This window comes from Poromitra crassiceps, assembly GCF_964638095.1.
Source record: "Poromitra crassiceps genome assembly, chromosome: 13".
Lineage (NCBI taxonomy): Eukaryota > Metazoa > Chordata > Actinopteri > Beryciformes > Melamphaidae > Poromitra > Poromitra crassiceps.
The window spans coordinates 43,845,454-43,861,703 of NC_139644.1; the positions used below are offsets into that span (position 1 = coordinate 43,845,454).

At 45.1% G+C, this 16,250-nt stretch overlaps 1 protein-coding gene across 1 annotated transcript in view; it reads left to right on the forward strand.

The window, feature by feature from the left end:
* Positions 1-16,250, forward strand: part of LOC310788577 (uncharacterized protein) — a 28,126-nt gene that overhangs the window by 9,522 nt on the left and 2,354 nt on the right. Inside the window, exons 4-6 of the mRNA XM_083650109.1 lie at positions 13,097-13,369; positions 13,790-14,083; positions 15,052-15,345. Coding sequence (XP_083506235.1) covers positions 13,097-13,369; positions 13,790-14,083; positions 15,052-15,345 — 861 coding nt within the window. The remainder of the gene's footprint in view (positions 1-13,096; positions 13,370-13,789; positions 14,084-15,051; positions 15,346-16,250) is intronic.

Genomic DNA, 16,250 nt, shown 5'->3' on the forward strand with positions numbered 1-16,250 from the left:
AACATGCTGCTTGATGAATCGTGCACAGCATGTGGCGATGTAGCATTAGCAGGCACACCGTGGCGATGACCCTCCGTCCTGGACCGTAGTGGAGGCAGTAGCAGGCACGTGGTGGAGCCCCTCGTCTTGGACCGTATTGGAGGAGGCAGTTGCAGGCACGCCGTGAAGACCCTCTGTCGTGGCCCGTCGTGGAGGCAGCAGGTCGTCAGGATTGATGAGGGTAAAGTTCTACTGTGTTTCAAGGAGAAAGGAGAAAGAAGGAAAGGACATTTGTGTTCAAATAAGGAAAAGGCTGAACATAAAAATAAAAGGCTTCTTAAACATCTGTACGCTTCACCATTGTCTGGCTGGGGTTCGCTATTTGGATGTTTACAATACATTCACGTTTGAAGATGACGAAGAAGGCGAATATTCAGCAGTGATCGCCAAGTTTGAAGCGTATGCAACGCCACGGAGGAATGAGACTTATGAGAGGTACGTTTTCCGTAATAGGCTACAAGGAGAAAATGAGCCTATCCATAAGTACGTTACGGACCTCCGACTCAAAAGCCAGTCGTGCAATTTCGGGACATTGTGTGACTCAATGATACGTGACCAAATTGTAATTGGTGTACGGGATAAGAGAGTGAGGATGAGTCTCCTCAAGGAAATGGACTTGAGCCTAGAGAAGGCGGTCAACCTTTGCCAGATCTCGGAGAATGCGGGGATCCAGCTAAAGATATTCGAGGGAGAGGGCGACGGTGCTTTGTACGATGGAGCGGTCGACGCGATTAACAGCAGAGGGCGAGGGAGATGGCCAACAAGAGGAGGAGGCGGCGCGCGTGCGGCGCGTCAGGACGTCACGGTGGCGGCAGAGACTCTTGACTGTGATCGATGTGGATATACCCATGCACCAAGGAAATGCCCTGCATTTGGAAAACAATGCAGAAATTGCGGTGGTGTTAACCACTTTGCCAGATGCTGCAAGGCCAAACGAAAAGTGCAAGCGGTGGGGGAGCAAGGAGCCTGTGGGGATGGGGACCCTACAGACGGAGAGGGCTATCGAGTCTATGTGGGAGAGGTGAAGGATCAAGCTAGTGACAATGAATGGATTACACATTTGGACGTCAATGGCACAGATGTGGCAATGAAGCTGGACACAGGGGCCCAGACGAACATATTGCCATGGAAGGAGTTCACCAGGCTCCGAAAGAAGCCAACACTCTCAAATAAGAAGCAGAACTTGTATAACTATAATAACGAGCCAATCCCTACCATGGGCACATGCATACTGACTGTAACATGTAGAGAGAGAAAGGCCCACACACTGTTTTCGATAATCAAGGAGGATAGACAGCCCATTCTGGGATTAAGAGCATGTGAGAAGCTGGGGCTGATAAAGAGGATACATGTTATTGACAGAGAGAGGGTGTGTGTTATGGATGGGGAAAAGGGGCATGCCGCTGATAGAGAGGCAGGGCAGTTAGACACTGAGCCAAGGGGTCAGACCCCTCTGCATAACGACATCATGACAGAGTTCTCACAGGTGTTTGGAGGCATAGGGAAGCTTCCAGGTAAGCATAAAATACAGCTCAGAGATAATGCAGAACCTGTAATCCACCCAGCCAGGAAAGTGCCTTTTGCACTGAGAGACAGATTAAAAGATGAACTGGACCGGCTAACAGAGCTGGAGATAGTGAGGCGGATTGAGGAGCCTACAGAGTGGGTTAACTCACTAGTGATAAACGAAAAGAAAAATGGAAAACTGAGGTTGTGTCTGGCACCGAATGACTTAAATAAATGGATAAAGAGGGAACACTTCAGGTTGCCTATTAAGGCTGATATCCTAGGGTGCATGGCAGGTGCAAGCTATTTTTCCAAGTTAGATGCTTCATCTGCATTTTACCACATAGAACTGGAGGAGGAAAGCACCAAACTATGCACATTTAACACCCCTTTCGGGAGGTACTGTTTCCGAAGGCTGCCTTTTGGTATCTGTTCAGCCCCAGAGGTATTTCATAGGATTGCCTCTCAGATATTTGAGGGTATGGATGGAGTAGGCGTGTTCATGGACGATGTCATAGTGTGGGGCAGCTCACAGACAGAACACAACACTCGGCTGAGGGAGGTACTAAGAAAGGCACATGAAGCAGGGCTCAGACTGAACAGGGAGAAGTGTGAGTTTGGTGTGAGGGAGCTGACATACCTGGGGGATAAGCTGTCAGGGAAGGGGGTCGAGCCGGACCCCGAGAAGACCAGGGCAGTGGATGAGATGCCACAGCCGACTAATAAGACTGAACTGCAGAGGGCCCTGGGTTTAGTCAATTACATGAGCAGGTTTATCCCGAATCTGTCAGCAAACACTGAGGCACTCAGAAGCCTGCTGGAAAACAAGACTGACTGGCAGTGGTCACATGAGCATGAGCGTGAGTGGAAATGGCTGAAAAGTAGCCTGGTAAGGGGTCCAGTGCTTAGATTTTACGACCCGAGCAGGCCGGTGAAAGTGTCTACGGACGCGTCAAAAGATGGGTTGGGGGCGGTACTGCTACAGCAACATAGAGATGACTGGCTCCCGGTGGCGTATGCTTCCCGCACGATGACCTCTGCAGAGACTAATTATGCACAAATAGAAAAGGAGACTCTGGGTGCGGTATTTGGGTGCGAGAAATTCCACCAGTACATCTATGGGAGGCCGACAGCACTAGAGACAGACCATAAGCCGCTTCTAGCGATAGTGAAGAAGAGCCTTAGTGACGCTCCACCAAGGATCCAGAGATTACTCCTAAGACTCCAGAAGTATGACCTGACTTTTGAGTTTAAACCGGGTAAATACCTAATTGTGGCAGATGCGCTCTCAAGGGCAAGTTTGAGGGACACAGGGCCGAGTTCCACTGAGCATGAGGTACAGGTACATGTGAATGCAGTGAGGGCCGGGCTGCCTGTTTCAGAAGACAAATGGGCACAAATAGCCAGGGAGACAGAGAGGGATGTCATACTGAAGGAGATAAAGGAAAAAATATGCAGGCCGGGGCAAGTGATTCTGAGCAAACCATATGATCACTTTAAGCATGAGCTGTGTATAGTAGATGGGGTTCTACTGAAGGGGACTAAAATAGTCATCCCGTCCTCTATGAGAGGGGACATGGTAAAGTTGGTGCATGAAGGGCATCTAGGCAGAGAGAAATGTAAGAGACGCGCCAGGGAAGTCATGTACTGGCCAGGCATGAACAGGGACATCGAGAACGAAGTACAGAGATGTGAGACCTGTCAGCGACACAGATATCAACAGAGGAAAGAAACACTTGTGCCACATGATAGGGCAGATGGTCCATGGACCAAGGTGGGGACGGACATATTCCACTTAGACGGCAGAGAATACCTAGTGGTGGTAGATTATCACTCTAATTACCCAGAGTTTGCCCTGCTATCAGACCTCACGGCAAAGCAGGTAGTCAAACACACTAAATCAATATTCTCTAGGCACGGGATCCCTAAGACAGTGGTGTCTGATAACGGTAGACAGTTCGACAGTGAGGAGTACCGCTTGTTTGCTAGAAAATATGGGTTTACACACGTGACGTCAAGCCCTTACTACCCGCAGTCAAACGGTCAGGCGGAGAAAGCGGTCCAAATAGTGAAGAAACTGTTAAAAAAGGCAATAGAAAGTAAGGAGGACCCTTACTTGGCGGTCCTGAATTACAGGGCGGCACCGTTAGAGTGTGGGAGGTCCCCAGCAGAACTATTAATGAATAGGAGACTGCGCACACGCCTTCCGTCAGCGGACCACCTGGCAGAAATGGGTCAGGGAATAGAGGTCAGGAATGAGAAATACCTGACGAGACAGAGAAGAAACTACGACAGGCCTGCTAGACCGCTGCCACCACTAGTGGAGAAGGACACGGTCAGGGTGAGGAGCGGTAATGAGTGGGGGCTAAAGGCCACAGTGCTGAGGGAAACAGCCCCGAGGTCTTATGAAGTGGAGACAGAACAGGGGAGTGTCCTGAGACGGAACAGGCGACATCTTCTGGCTGTGCCAGGCACGCCGGGAGTGGAGACAGGACTGGGAAATAGATTAGAGGGGCCGGAACTGGATGAGGGGGATCCCAATGTGGGGACAGAGACGATGGGGGAAGGCAGTCCTCAGGTTATGGGGGACACATTGCACAAGACAAGGAGAGAGGTTCAGAGACCTAGGAGGCTGATTGAAGAATGTTGAAAAAAAAAAAAAAAAAAAGAGGAATGGAGAATATGTAAATGTATTGTACAATGCACTTGGGGTGATGTATAGAAATTTATCCTGTTTAAGTACAATGTGAATGTAAGCATATGGGGTGCAATGAACAGAATGGTTAGACTGTTAAGTTCAATATGTTTTGCCACTCGGTAACAACCAACTTCCTAGCTCAAGTTATATTGTCAACCTAATCTGTATCCGGATACAGATACTTATCATTTCATATCATACTGTCATGTGAAGGAAAAAAGGGAAGATGTATTGATATGTGGTTCCACGCCCTACCTATGGAGGGCGCTATAGGTTGTAGATGTCTAGGAAGTGTTTACCAATAAAGGTTGCTTTTGAATGAATAACTTGCTGAGTACAGTCGCTTCAAAACACAATGAATGGATTACACCACTAGAATTGTGGATTTTGTGTGGATTTTAAATATATTTGTGAGTTGGGTTTCACATTTGTGGATCGTGTTATGTGTTTACAGATTGTGCTATCTATTTGTGAATCATAATCTGTCCATTTACAGCTGATCTGACACCATTTTACCCCCATAGACATGCATCTCTGGGAATCTTGATAGTATGAATGGACGGGGGAGAGTTTCAAGCAGAAGAGTTGAATTTAAAAAAGAGGAAGGCTAGATGAGAGGAAGTAACAAAGAAATTGGACTGTTTGGTAAATGAGTTGTGACACTTTGGAGCCTCTTCTCCTTCCTCTATCTGCTTCTCATCATCCTCAGGATATTATGACACACCCTCCCTGCCTGCGCGCACAGATCACACACACACACACACACACACACACACACACACACACACACACACACACACACTCCATATCGTAGTTACAGTTGGTTAGGTCTCACCTTAGCACACTAATACAGGCAGTAATACAAATCAACCCAGACACTGTCTGACTGTGTTTTAATGGTCACCTTGTATACAGTAGTGACAAGGAATTACACAGAAAGTTGAATGGTTAAATGAGATTGCTTTATGTAGGGGAGAGCAGGGCATGTTGTCACACCTTTCACTCATTGGTGTATTTCTCACTAGTGCCTTACTACTGAGAAACAAAACATTTTGGGAACACTTTATAATAATTGTACGCTACAAATAAATAGGCTATACTTAATTCTTCAATATACTGATGCGGACATTCCTTTCTTTACTTTGAGGCTCTTTTAGTCCAGCACCAGTTTTTTCAACTGGTGGGGGCATGTGTGGGGATGTTACAGTATTTAGGGCCCCAACCCTATATTTTAGACAAAATGTTCCATAAGTTTATGGACAATTAGAGGGTTATTGTGCCTTTGGCTTTAATTGAGTGTACCTGCACTGAGTGAGTTTATTTATTGTTATTGTGCTGTTGACTTTGAGTTTTCAGGTGGCTGTGCTGTAAATCCTGTTGAGATGCAGGCGAGCATTAGGCCGGGAGCCAGCCCCACTCCTCAGAGTGTTTTCTGCTACCTTTTTTTCACTATGATTTCCTGTTATCTTATAACTTGGGCCGTCTCAAGGTGTAGGGACCATGTTCAACTCGGGGCCGTTTGGTCTCAGGGGCCCAAAAAACTTTTTCTTGTGGCGGGACAAAAATCATGTAAATGCAAATAATAAGGTGCAATGGCATAAATAGTCATGCATACATAATATTTAGCAGGAAGTATGCTGGACCATAGGGGGAAGTAGCAAAATAGGATTATGGGGATTGCTGCAATTCTATTTTAAAATTTCACCCACAAAAATACAAAAAATACTGCCTGTTTTACAAATTTTCCTCAAATATCATTATTTTCCAGCACTTTATGGTGAATATCACTTCCTCACTTGTATTTAGAAAACTGCCCAAGTTCATAAGCTTCAATTTGAGCCCAGGATGAACTTCCTACCTCAAGAATTACACTTGATGTGGCTGAACATCTACATTATACCTCAAATCAGAGAAAACATAATTTTCAGTCACTGGTCATCCAAGTGATGTGAAAATGATGTTCACCTTTTCATAAAAGCATGAACTTGTACAGTTTGGGGCTCTGAACATTTTCAGAAGGGAGTCATGTGGCCACTGCCTTGTGGTGACCATGGCAGTTATTTGTTTGAGTGGAATTCTCATTTATGGATCCTCAGTTCCTTTTTGTCTTTTAAAGGAGAATTTCGGTATTTTTGAACCTGGAGCCATTTCCTGGCATTAATTAAGATTTGGCCACTCACCTAGCGATGTCTGCGGCGTTTCTGGGCGTCCTAGCGTTGTTTTGAGATCAATATCGTCCAAGTCAGTGTAAAATGGAGTTGATTTGGGGCCAAGTGGAAGCCTGTATTTCCTGCATCTAAATAGCTATTTTTCTTCCCGTTTTCGCCAAATATCGCCGTAATCGGATCAGTCTACATCCAGCAGAGTAATATTTCACCCCAGGCTGTTTCCTGGAGTGCACAGGGATCCACTACAGGGATCAAATTACCTCAAACGTGATCTAGGTCACCAAGTCTCGTGAAGTCCCGCGATACTTTCCTGTCGACTGGCCAAATACAGGCAGGACGCTTTGCGGTCGTGGTTTTAGCGTAACCTATGTGGGGTTTGGCATAACCTTCGTTCTTTCGACTCCCACATAGGTTACGCAACGACTGCACGAACTGTATAACCAGCGGTGCCTCAGGAGGTCCCTGAAGATCATCAAAGACACAAACCATCCCCACAACAGCCTGTTCTCCCTGCTACCCTCAGGGAGGAGATACAGGGTTCCAAAAGCACGCACAAATCGCTTGAGGAACAGTTTCTTCCCGCAGGCCACGAGACTCCTTAACATACACAAATAGTGTAGTAGTCGTACCGTACCGTACTGCAGCTGCTACCATTATGTATGACTAATGTTTAATTGTATGTCTAACAAGGTACATGCTATTTGCACCTGTATGTCAATTACGTCGAATTTAAAATGTCTGAACACGTCTAACGTATGCACAATGCCTAATGTTTAATTGTATGTTTAATAAGGTACATGCTACTTGCACTGTAATGTATGTCAAATACGTCGAATTAAAATGTCCGAACACGTCTAACGTATGCACATGACGTGCACCTATGTGCAATGAATATGCCACTGACTTGTCTTATCGCTATTCTGCCGCATTGCCTATTGCTGCTTAGTATTGCTTATTGATGCCTATTTCTTATTGCCTATTGCTCATTGCTTGTTGCCTATTTGTACTATGTCGTAAACGGAGTCCACAGCACAAGAATTTCACACGTGATACTTGTACCATGGAGTGACAATAAAAATCTTGAATCTTGAATCTTGAATCTTGAATCAAAGCGTCCTGCCTGTATTTGGCCAGTCGACAGGAAAGTATTGCGGGACTTCACGAGACTTGGTGACCTAGATCACGTTTGAGGTAATTTGATCCCTGTAGTGGATCCCTGTGCACTCCAGGAAACAGCCTGGGGTGAAATATTACTCTGCTGGATGTAGACTGATCCGATTACGGCGATATTTGGCGAAAACGGGAAGAAAAATAGCTATTTAGATGCAGGAAATACAGGCTTCCACTTGGCCCCAAATCAACTCCATTTTACACTGACTTGGACGATATTGATCTCAAAACAACGCTAGGACGCCCAGAAACGCCGCAGACATCGCTAGGTGAGTGGCCAAATCTTAATTAATGCCAGGAAATGGCTCCAGGTTCAAAAATACCGAAATTCTCCTTTAACCGAGATATTCCTTCAGAAATCAGTTACATTCCTTGAATTGGGATACTCCCTTAAGGAACAAGAGACACGTTCAGTTCTGGTGAATGGAGTACTCCTTTAGTTTGTGTTCGCACACTACTCCAGAGGAGGTTATTAATGTGGTACAAGGGAGGATGATCCTCCCTTATTTTTTAGAAGAGATATATTCTAATAAATATATAATAATATATATATTTTTTATAAAATATCAATCAAATGTGTTTTTTCTTAATAAAATTCATGGTAATCATGATATTCTTAAAATGCTTCGACAGTGACACCTGTAGGGCACTGATAGAGCGGCATGCAGACAGAGTCTGTGCCAGTGGGTCTCTCTGTCATTCCCTCAGGGTAGGGCTGTGCGATATATCGATTTTGAATCGTAATCAAATTAATTAGTTAGGACGATGTTAACTCATTAGTGCCAAGGACGAGTATGTTCGTCAATTGGTTTAGTAACGTAGAGTGCCAAGGACGAGTATGTTCGTCAATTGCGTTTTTTGACGGTGGGACGTGGATCAAAGCCAGATCCATCTCCTGTAAAATTTTGGGGCATGTTGAATGTGTATAACCTATTTTACCGACTCATTAGGTGGCAACAGTGCTCTCCAGATTAGAGAAAGGTCCGGGATGACCCCCGGAAAACAGCAGGAAAAAGCCCCGTGATGAAAAAGAAACCGCTCATGCTGCAGCCAGAGCCATATAGATTGCTCTGGCTGCAATCTGATGTTGGCTGCGAACAGCAGTCAATCCGCGCCCACAACTCAGCCCCTCTGTCTCTGCTGTATAGTTTCTCCACACGATTAGCTGCCAGAAAGGCAGCACCCGACGCCGAAGGGCCAAACCTTTCCCTGCAGTCTGGTTTGGCTTTTCCGTGTCGCGCTGGGAACCGCCGCACAAAAACGGAGCGCTCCGAAAATAGACTGGGTGCGTGTTAGGCTGTGTGTTAGTGTGGGGAGGAGTTTGCAGCTGAGGGGGGGAGAGGGGGGTGGGGCACGCAGTGCACCACACAACTACACCACGTCACTACATCAGAAAATATTAGCTTCAGACTCACTGAATGTGCTTGAAATACTGCATTTCACAAAAGGCGGAATAACTCAGCTTCTAATTTGAAATGTGTCTTTTTGCTCAAAACAGCCTATCTTGTCCGGCTCATAACTAAAGAACGGAAAATGGTATCAATAAACTTTTTTTTGCAGATGATAGAAGAGAGTCTCATCGTTCTTTGTGCGTGTTCGGTGTTTACATAGTAATATCACACAATATTCTGTGGGCCTCGAGAAATCACTGAAAAACGCTCTGAAACTCTGGCACTGGGAGCGTCCGTTCTCCAAAAGTGGCTGGCACTCAATGAGTTAAAAAAGTGAAAATCGTAAAATTGATTTTTTTAACTAGGGTAATTACGTTACGGTGGGGCGGCTCTCTGTCATGTATGCGTGCTGTAGCAGCACGCGTACATGACACTACTCGTCTTTTCTCCGCACTGTAAAGTCTCTGGAGGCTGTGACTACTGCTGGCTACTAAAGACAGCAGCAATGAACTTATTTCAACCCCTCCAAAAAGCACAGTGTGTGTGAGCACTGAGCAGCGTGTTGCACTGCGGGGCGGGCTGTGCAAGATAACGATTACAACAACACACACGCACGCGCGCACCAACAAATACGTTATCACTGGATGCTGAAATGTTGCCTTTACTTCACATAACAACACGTGAGGCCACCGAGTAACCGTTTCGCACTGCCTAGCAACAGCCCCAAAACAAGAAGGATGGCGTTCCCCTCCTGCTGCCCTCGCTACTTTCTGCTCTTGCGAACCCCCCCCCCCCCAATAAAATAAAATTTGCTGATTTAACCATGCAATAGCTAGCAGGAGAGAGGCTAAATAACAATATAGGGGAGAGTGGGGTGAGTTGTGCCAGGGGGAAGTTGTGCCACCCCTTGTATCTAGAAAACGATAGAAGAAATTGGTCATGTGACCACACATTTTTGAAGAGGCATCCATTTTACTCACTCTGCGAAGAAGGGAGGCAGATGGCACAAGAGATAAGCACATTTAAGTTCAAAAAACTGTTTTTTGCCTCTCAAAGTAAATTTTTTATGATCAAGGTTTATTGATTGTTGTGTCTGAACAATTATAGACAAGCTTGAAAACATTTCACACATGTGTTAGTGTTTTAGTAAGCTGAGGCTATACTGTTAGCATGATGTTAGCTCCAAACCAGCTATATGATACAAGTTTGTTAAAACGGTGGGGATGGGGTGATTTGTGCCAAAAGGCCTGGGTTAAGTTGTGCCAGTGCAGTTGCAGTTGATTTAGTGAATTTTAATTTCATTTTGTTCTTAAATGTTTAAATAGACCTTGTTGAAGAATATTGCAGTATTGGCAAGTGTAGCCTGGCTCTGTGATAGTTGATTTTGTTCATTTTGAACATAATTCTTATTACTGAAAATGTTAAATGTAGGTCAACTGCTGCTCCCCTTTAGCCTTGTTTAACCCTGTTATAGTACACTGGACTTTAATGTTATCTTTATTTTGTCTTGCTTTGATATAGCATTACAGTATATTGTCGTCTCTTCAGGCAGTGGTGTGTGTGGACAGTGTTTCAAAAATATGCAGAAAAAGAGCCGAGAGGCGAATGTGCAGGTCTCAAAAAAACAAGTTTATTTGAAAAGAAATTTCAGCATTCAAAAGGACAAGATGACTGGGAAGGAAAGTCACCGAGAGAAAACAACCAAAGTCTAAAAACTCAAAGTCTAAAAACCAAGTCTACTCTGCTCTTTTTTTCTTGCATTGGTTTAAATAAACTCTGACCTTCTCCAGCCCCTCCTACCAAAACTCCACCCCTTCAGACTACCTGACCATTCACAGCCCTCTCCCCTCTCCCTCTCGACCAATCACCGTTTTACCCAAAAAGGTGTATGTGCTTATTTTGGTGTGTGTGACCTTTTGTTCTCTCCCTCTTCTTATCACTCTCTTCCATCCTGCCTTATGTCTCTGATTTTACCCTAACAAAAGCTGACCAAATGCTATCTCCATTCAGGTCTCTCTCCAGCCCAAAGGCCCCCCTCTCTCTGCCTTTCAAGTCTCTGGGATCCAGAGCCCCCCTCCTGCTCCCCTCTGCTCCTAAACAATGCAGCTGCTATGTTCGTATGTGCGCTTCTCGTCTTCCCTGCATTTCTGTGTGTAAAGGTGTGACCTCCTCTCTCTCCACACCCTGATGCTAATCAAGTCTTTTGTTCTAACCCTAAGTGTCCCCCTCAGGCCCCCTCTCTCTCTCTCTCTCTCTCAAGGAGCCGAACTGTCTATCTGCCCTCCAGCTGCTCCTAACTTAATATCTGAAAGACAATTGTAAACCATAACTATAACTTAATTAAGGCAGACAGTGGGCAGGTCAGATACCACAATATTAGATGAAAATGTTCTGTTTTACTTCAGTAATCAATGGCACAATTTACCCCAATGTATTCTCTCCAAAGGCACAACTTACCCCGCACCGGGGCAAGTTGTGCCAAGAGACCACTTTTTTTTTTAAAGCCATATTTTTTAAACCGTTTATTTAAGATCCAAAGGGAGTGTTCCCAGTGGTGCACAACATCCTGAAATATATTTACATATTCTAGTTGGAGGCATTACTGTCAAGCCCTCACTTTAAAGACACCTCAAGTAAAAACTGGCACAACTCACCCCACTCTCCCCTAGGGCTACTAGCTGGTTCAAAATGGACACACACACACACACACACGCGCGCACGCACGCACGCACGCACGCACGCACGCACGCACGCACGCACGCACGCACACACACACACACACACACACACACACACACACACACACACACACACACACACACACATACACACACACACACACAAACACCTGCATGTGAAGGAAAAAAATCCCCTCGCAAAAATTTTGCCTAACTTTGGAGTGTTATTTAGCTATCTTCCTGACAAGTTAGCATGACATGGTTGGTACAAATCGATTCCTTAAGTCTTCTAGTTTCATAACATACACGTCACTCTGGCTTTAAAACTGAGCCTGCTGCAGCCTCTGAAAGTAAATGTTCAAAGTTGTTTATGTTTCCCAAATATCGCGATATTTCAGAAAAATTGGCCCAATCCGGCAACTGCTCAGGGTTAATGTGTATGTAAAAACTGTTGTCTGTTAAGAAAAAAAAAAATTCTCTGGCGGAGCCCCGCGGACCACCACTGGTCTGCGGACCACAGTTTGGGAACCAATGTTCTCGATGACAGGGTGGGCCACTGGGCCAGTTCACCTTATCATACAAAATACAATGATGTGTTAGATAACCGTCACCTGTTATAAAGCGCAGAGCGCTATGATACACGGCATCAAGGGATTTCAGAATGGTAGGTGAAATGTCCGGAAGGAAACAGTCTTTAACCTGAGATATAGGCTACAGCATGTGTGCCGCCCTCTGGTAGAAACACAAAATTACATGCCTAAACTACAGGTTTAGTAAGCATCTATTTCATGTGGGTTACATAAGCAAAACATTAATGAGAGTTTCCAACTTCCAATCCATTTAGGTGTTCCAGTGCCGGGGCCCTCATTAATATCTTTCTTGCAGTATTGCTTGCAGCTGTGTTACTTCCTGCCTTTTAGACAGAAAATGGGTGAATTGGGTGGGAAGTGAAAAAGATGAATACCCCCACCAGCTTCCACCCGCAGACACGGCCAATTGTGTCTGCAAGAAGAATGTTTGACCAAGCTGGATGTACCGCTGCCGGGAATTGAACCCAGGTCTCGGCGGTGGTAGCCACGTTTTTTTTTTTACTACCAGACGCCCACGAGAAGCATTTATGATCACAATATCTCAAATAAATATGAACCACTTTTCTGCCTTTCTCTCCTTTGTTAATCAAACTCTTGATGATCCTGCCACTGCTGCTTGTGCAAGATATACAGTAATGTTAAGTTATTCCACTTTTGCATTCTTTGTAATCATGCATGTAAAGGGATTTTTAAATGTTTCACCTTGCAATTCTGACAGCTCCACATGTCATCATCTGAAGTGCAAGTGATTTCACACACAATGGTACATTGTGATTTCCCCCTGCAGGATCACTCCCTCCTCCTCGTCTGCAAGTGATTTCACACACAATGGTAATATAGATGTATTCCCTTGCAGGCCAGGGGACATCACTCCCTCCTCCTCGTCTGTCTGCAAACCACACAGCACTTTCACCAGGAGAGAAGCTCATCCTCACCTGCTCACCTCCCCCCCCACTCTGCTCTCAGCACCAGATCAGCTTTTACAAGGACGGATCTTCCAGAGGCAGTCAGACCATTGCATCTGGATATCAACGGACCAGCGGGACGTTAACTCAGGGGAGTTACACCTGTCGCTACTCGGCCCAGAGCAGCACCAGCTCTAACAGCAACGCAGTCCACATCACAATTGGTAGGCAGTATGCTTGACAGATGTAATGTTTAGCAAAGAATGACCACGACTTCACCAACCAGAATCAGAGTTAGTAGGACAATTATTATTCTCAAATCTGTTACATTTCAATTATGTACAAACCCAGGTTGGTTTGGGAGACTGTGGTGAGAGTGGATGATTCTTCACAGCCAAATGATAGTGCGTTGGTTTACCAATCAGCCTTGCTACTTTGTATTTTATGTAATAATTTAACCTCCAACTCATTTGGCTCATTTCCCTTTTCTTTCTTTTTTTCCGCATAGCGTTCTTGTCTGTTGGTTATCCGAGCATAGAATTGTGCAGAAAACCATCCTCATCTGTGCTAAGATCCAAATCCAGGAAGTGTATCTTGTCTTGATCATATTCATTTTTGTATTTGATGTAATCTCTTTCACACAGTGAAGCTGCAGCAGCCCAGGATCTCGGGTCCTGAGGGTACAGAGGTCACCAGGGGTCACACCTTCAACATCACCTGCTCCATTTCCTCCCTGTATCCCAAAGGCGTCTTCTATCTGACCTTCTCTGGCTCCAACAGAATTTACAAGAAGCCAGCAGTTGACCACTCAGCCTCCTTTGACTTCCCTGTAGCAGAGTATGAACACCAGTGCACCTACAGCTGTGTGTATGAAGTGGAAGTCTCTGGACGGAAATTCAAATCTACCAAGACCAAGCTAATGGCTGTCTTCATTAAATGTAAGTGGGCAGAACACAGTGGGATTTATGACATCACTGGGATTTATGACATCACTGATGATGTCACAGTGGGATTTATGACATCACTGATGAGGTCACAGTGGGATTTATGACATCACAGTGGGACAATCACAGTGGGGTAGAGAAACAGACAGACAGACAGACAGACAGACAGACAGACAGACAGACAGACAGAGCACTAGCTCCCATTTACATACTGATGATTATGATGTGATAATGTCATCTGGGATGATGTCATCAGTCTAAGGCCGTGTGTCCATCTAGCTTCTTTTTCTGACCGTTAAATGCTGGAAGTAGAAGAAGCTTGATAGCCGACAGCTAACATTCGCTAACAACACACATACAGTGATTTAGCTCAACACTCACCAGAAATATTAAGTGTCTGGCCAATCTGCTTCCACAATTTAGCCTTTCTGTCTCTGTTGTGATAGTTTCTCCATATGATAGTTGCCAGAAAAGGAACACCCGACACCAGTGTCTTTCTGGAAAGTTAAAATATTTTCAGCTGGAAGGGCTGAGAGCCGGCGCACAAAAACACCAGAGCGCTCTGAAAATAGACGCTGGGCGCAGCGCACTTTCTCTAGACGTCCGTGTGCGCCCGCATACGCTCTCTCCTCATTGGAAACAACTGAAAAAAGACGGAGCTGAGGAAAAGACTCTAGATGGACACACAGACTAAGGCTATTATACCGCAGTAAGTAGCAAGCGCGCGCGCGTACTCAAAGCGGGCAATATTGCTAGTGAGACGAAGTCAGACATTTGAATTCAATCTAGGTAAAAGCAAATAAAAATGCAGTGCATTATTTAGATGGTGGAAGTGAATGCTTGTGCATAAAAATAAAAAAAAAACATGAGCGCGCGCTGAAAACCATACTCCAATCCAAATCCAGGAAGTGTATCTTGCCTTTACTGTATTCACTTTTGTGTTCAATTTTGATTTTCCTCAGTGAAGCCCAGCATCTCCCTGACGTCTCCTCCGGGTCCTGAGGTCACCAGGGGTCACAGCTTTGTTATCACCTGCTCCATTCCCACCCAGTTTGCTGGAGGCGTCTTCTATCTCATCTTCTCTGGCTCCATCAACAGCATTGACAACAAGCCAGGAGTCGACCACTCAGCCTCCTTTGACTTCCCTGTAGCAGAGTATGAACACCAGGGCACCTACAGCTGTGTGTATGAAGCCAACGTATCTCAACGGAAGTTCAATTCTACTGCAACAGAGCCGATGGCTGTCATCATTAAACGTAAGCGGGCAGCTAAAACTCCCATGAAAAAAAAACATCTTTACTTCCTGGATTTGATGCATTTCCTGTTGAAACAGGATGTGAGATGAGATTTAATGCAGTGCAAACAATGCACGTCTAAACTAATGGAATAATAGTCAGGGGGATAACTTACTACAACCAAACAATGTTCCAGAAGCATAACGGTAGTAACGTTAGGCTATTTCCGACTTTTACATTATCCACACAAGACGGAAAAGTTATTGGATGTATTGGCGGAGCTTCTGGGTGGTAAATCGATGAACTAACATTATCTAATGCAGGGTTGCCAACTCACACATTTCTGGCATGTGACACGCTCTTTCACCTTCAATCTCACGCGCTCAGCTCAGCCCGCCCAAACAATTCTCATGCCAATTAACACTGAGTACAGTAAAATACATGTTGTGCTTTGGGTACTCACCACACGATGAAATATTAATCCAAAATGCACATAATTGGTCTTTTTGGAAGGAAAGTAGCTGGCACATGGCCGTGGACCTCTTTTCCTTCCAAAAAGACAGATTATGTGCATGGTGTATCTTGGTTATGTGGGGGGATTGCTCTCAAATCCGTCCGTCGCTATGAAACAACAATAACAACTCTAGCTTGTTGCTAGTAGCAAGTAGCAACTTGCTATACGCTGAAAATGGTAAGTGTTGACAACAAACCGGTCACGTTAACTTCATTTTGATCGGGTAAAGTGCAGCATGCGTGCGAGCGCTGTTACACCCCTTTTGACGGAGCCTGCCGACAGGTTTTTCGATGCAAGTCGAAAGTGTGTCTCGAGATATTAACACTACATATACGATACCATCTTGTTGTGTGCTGCATAGAAAAACGATTGAGGCTGTCCTTCCATTGCGGAAACAATTCATGTAGGCTAT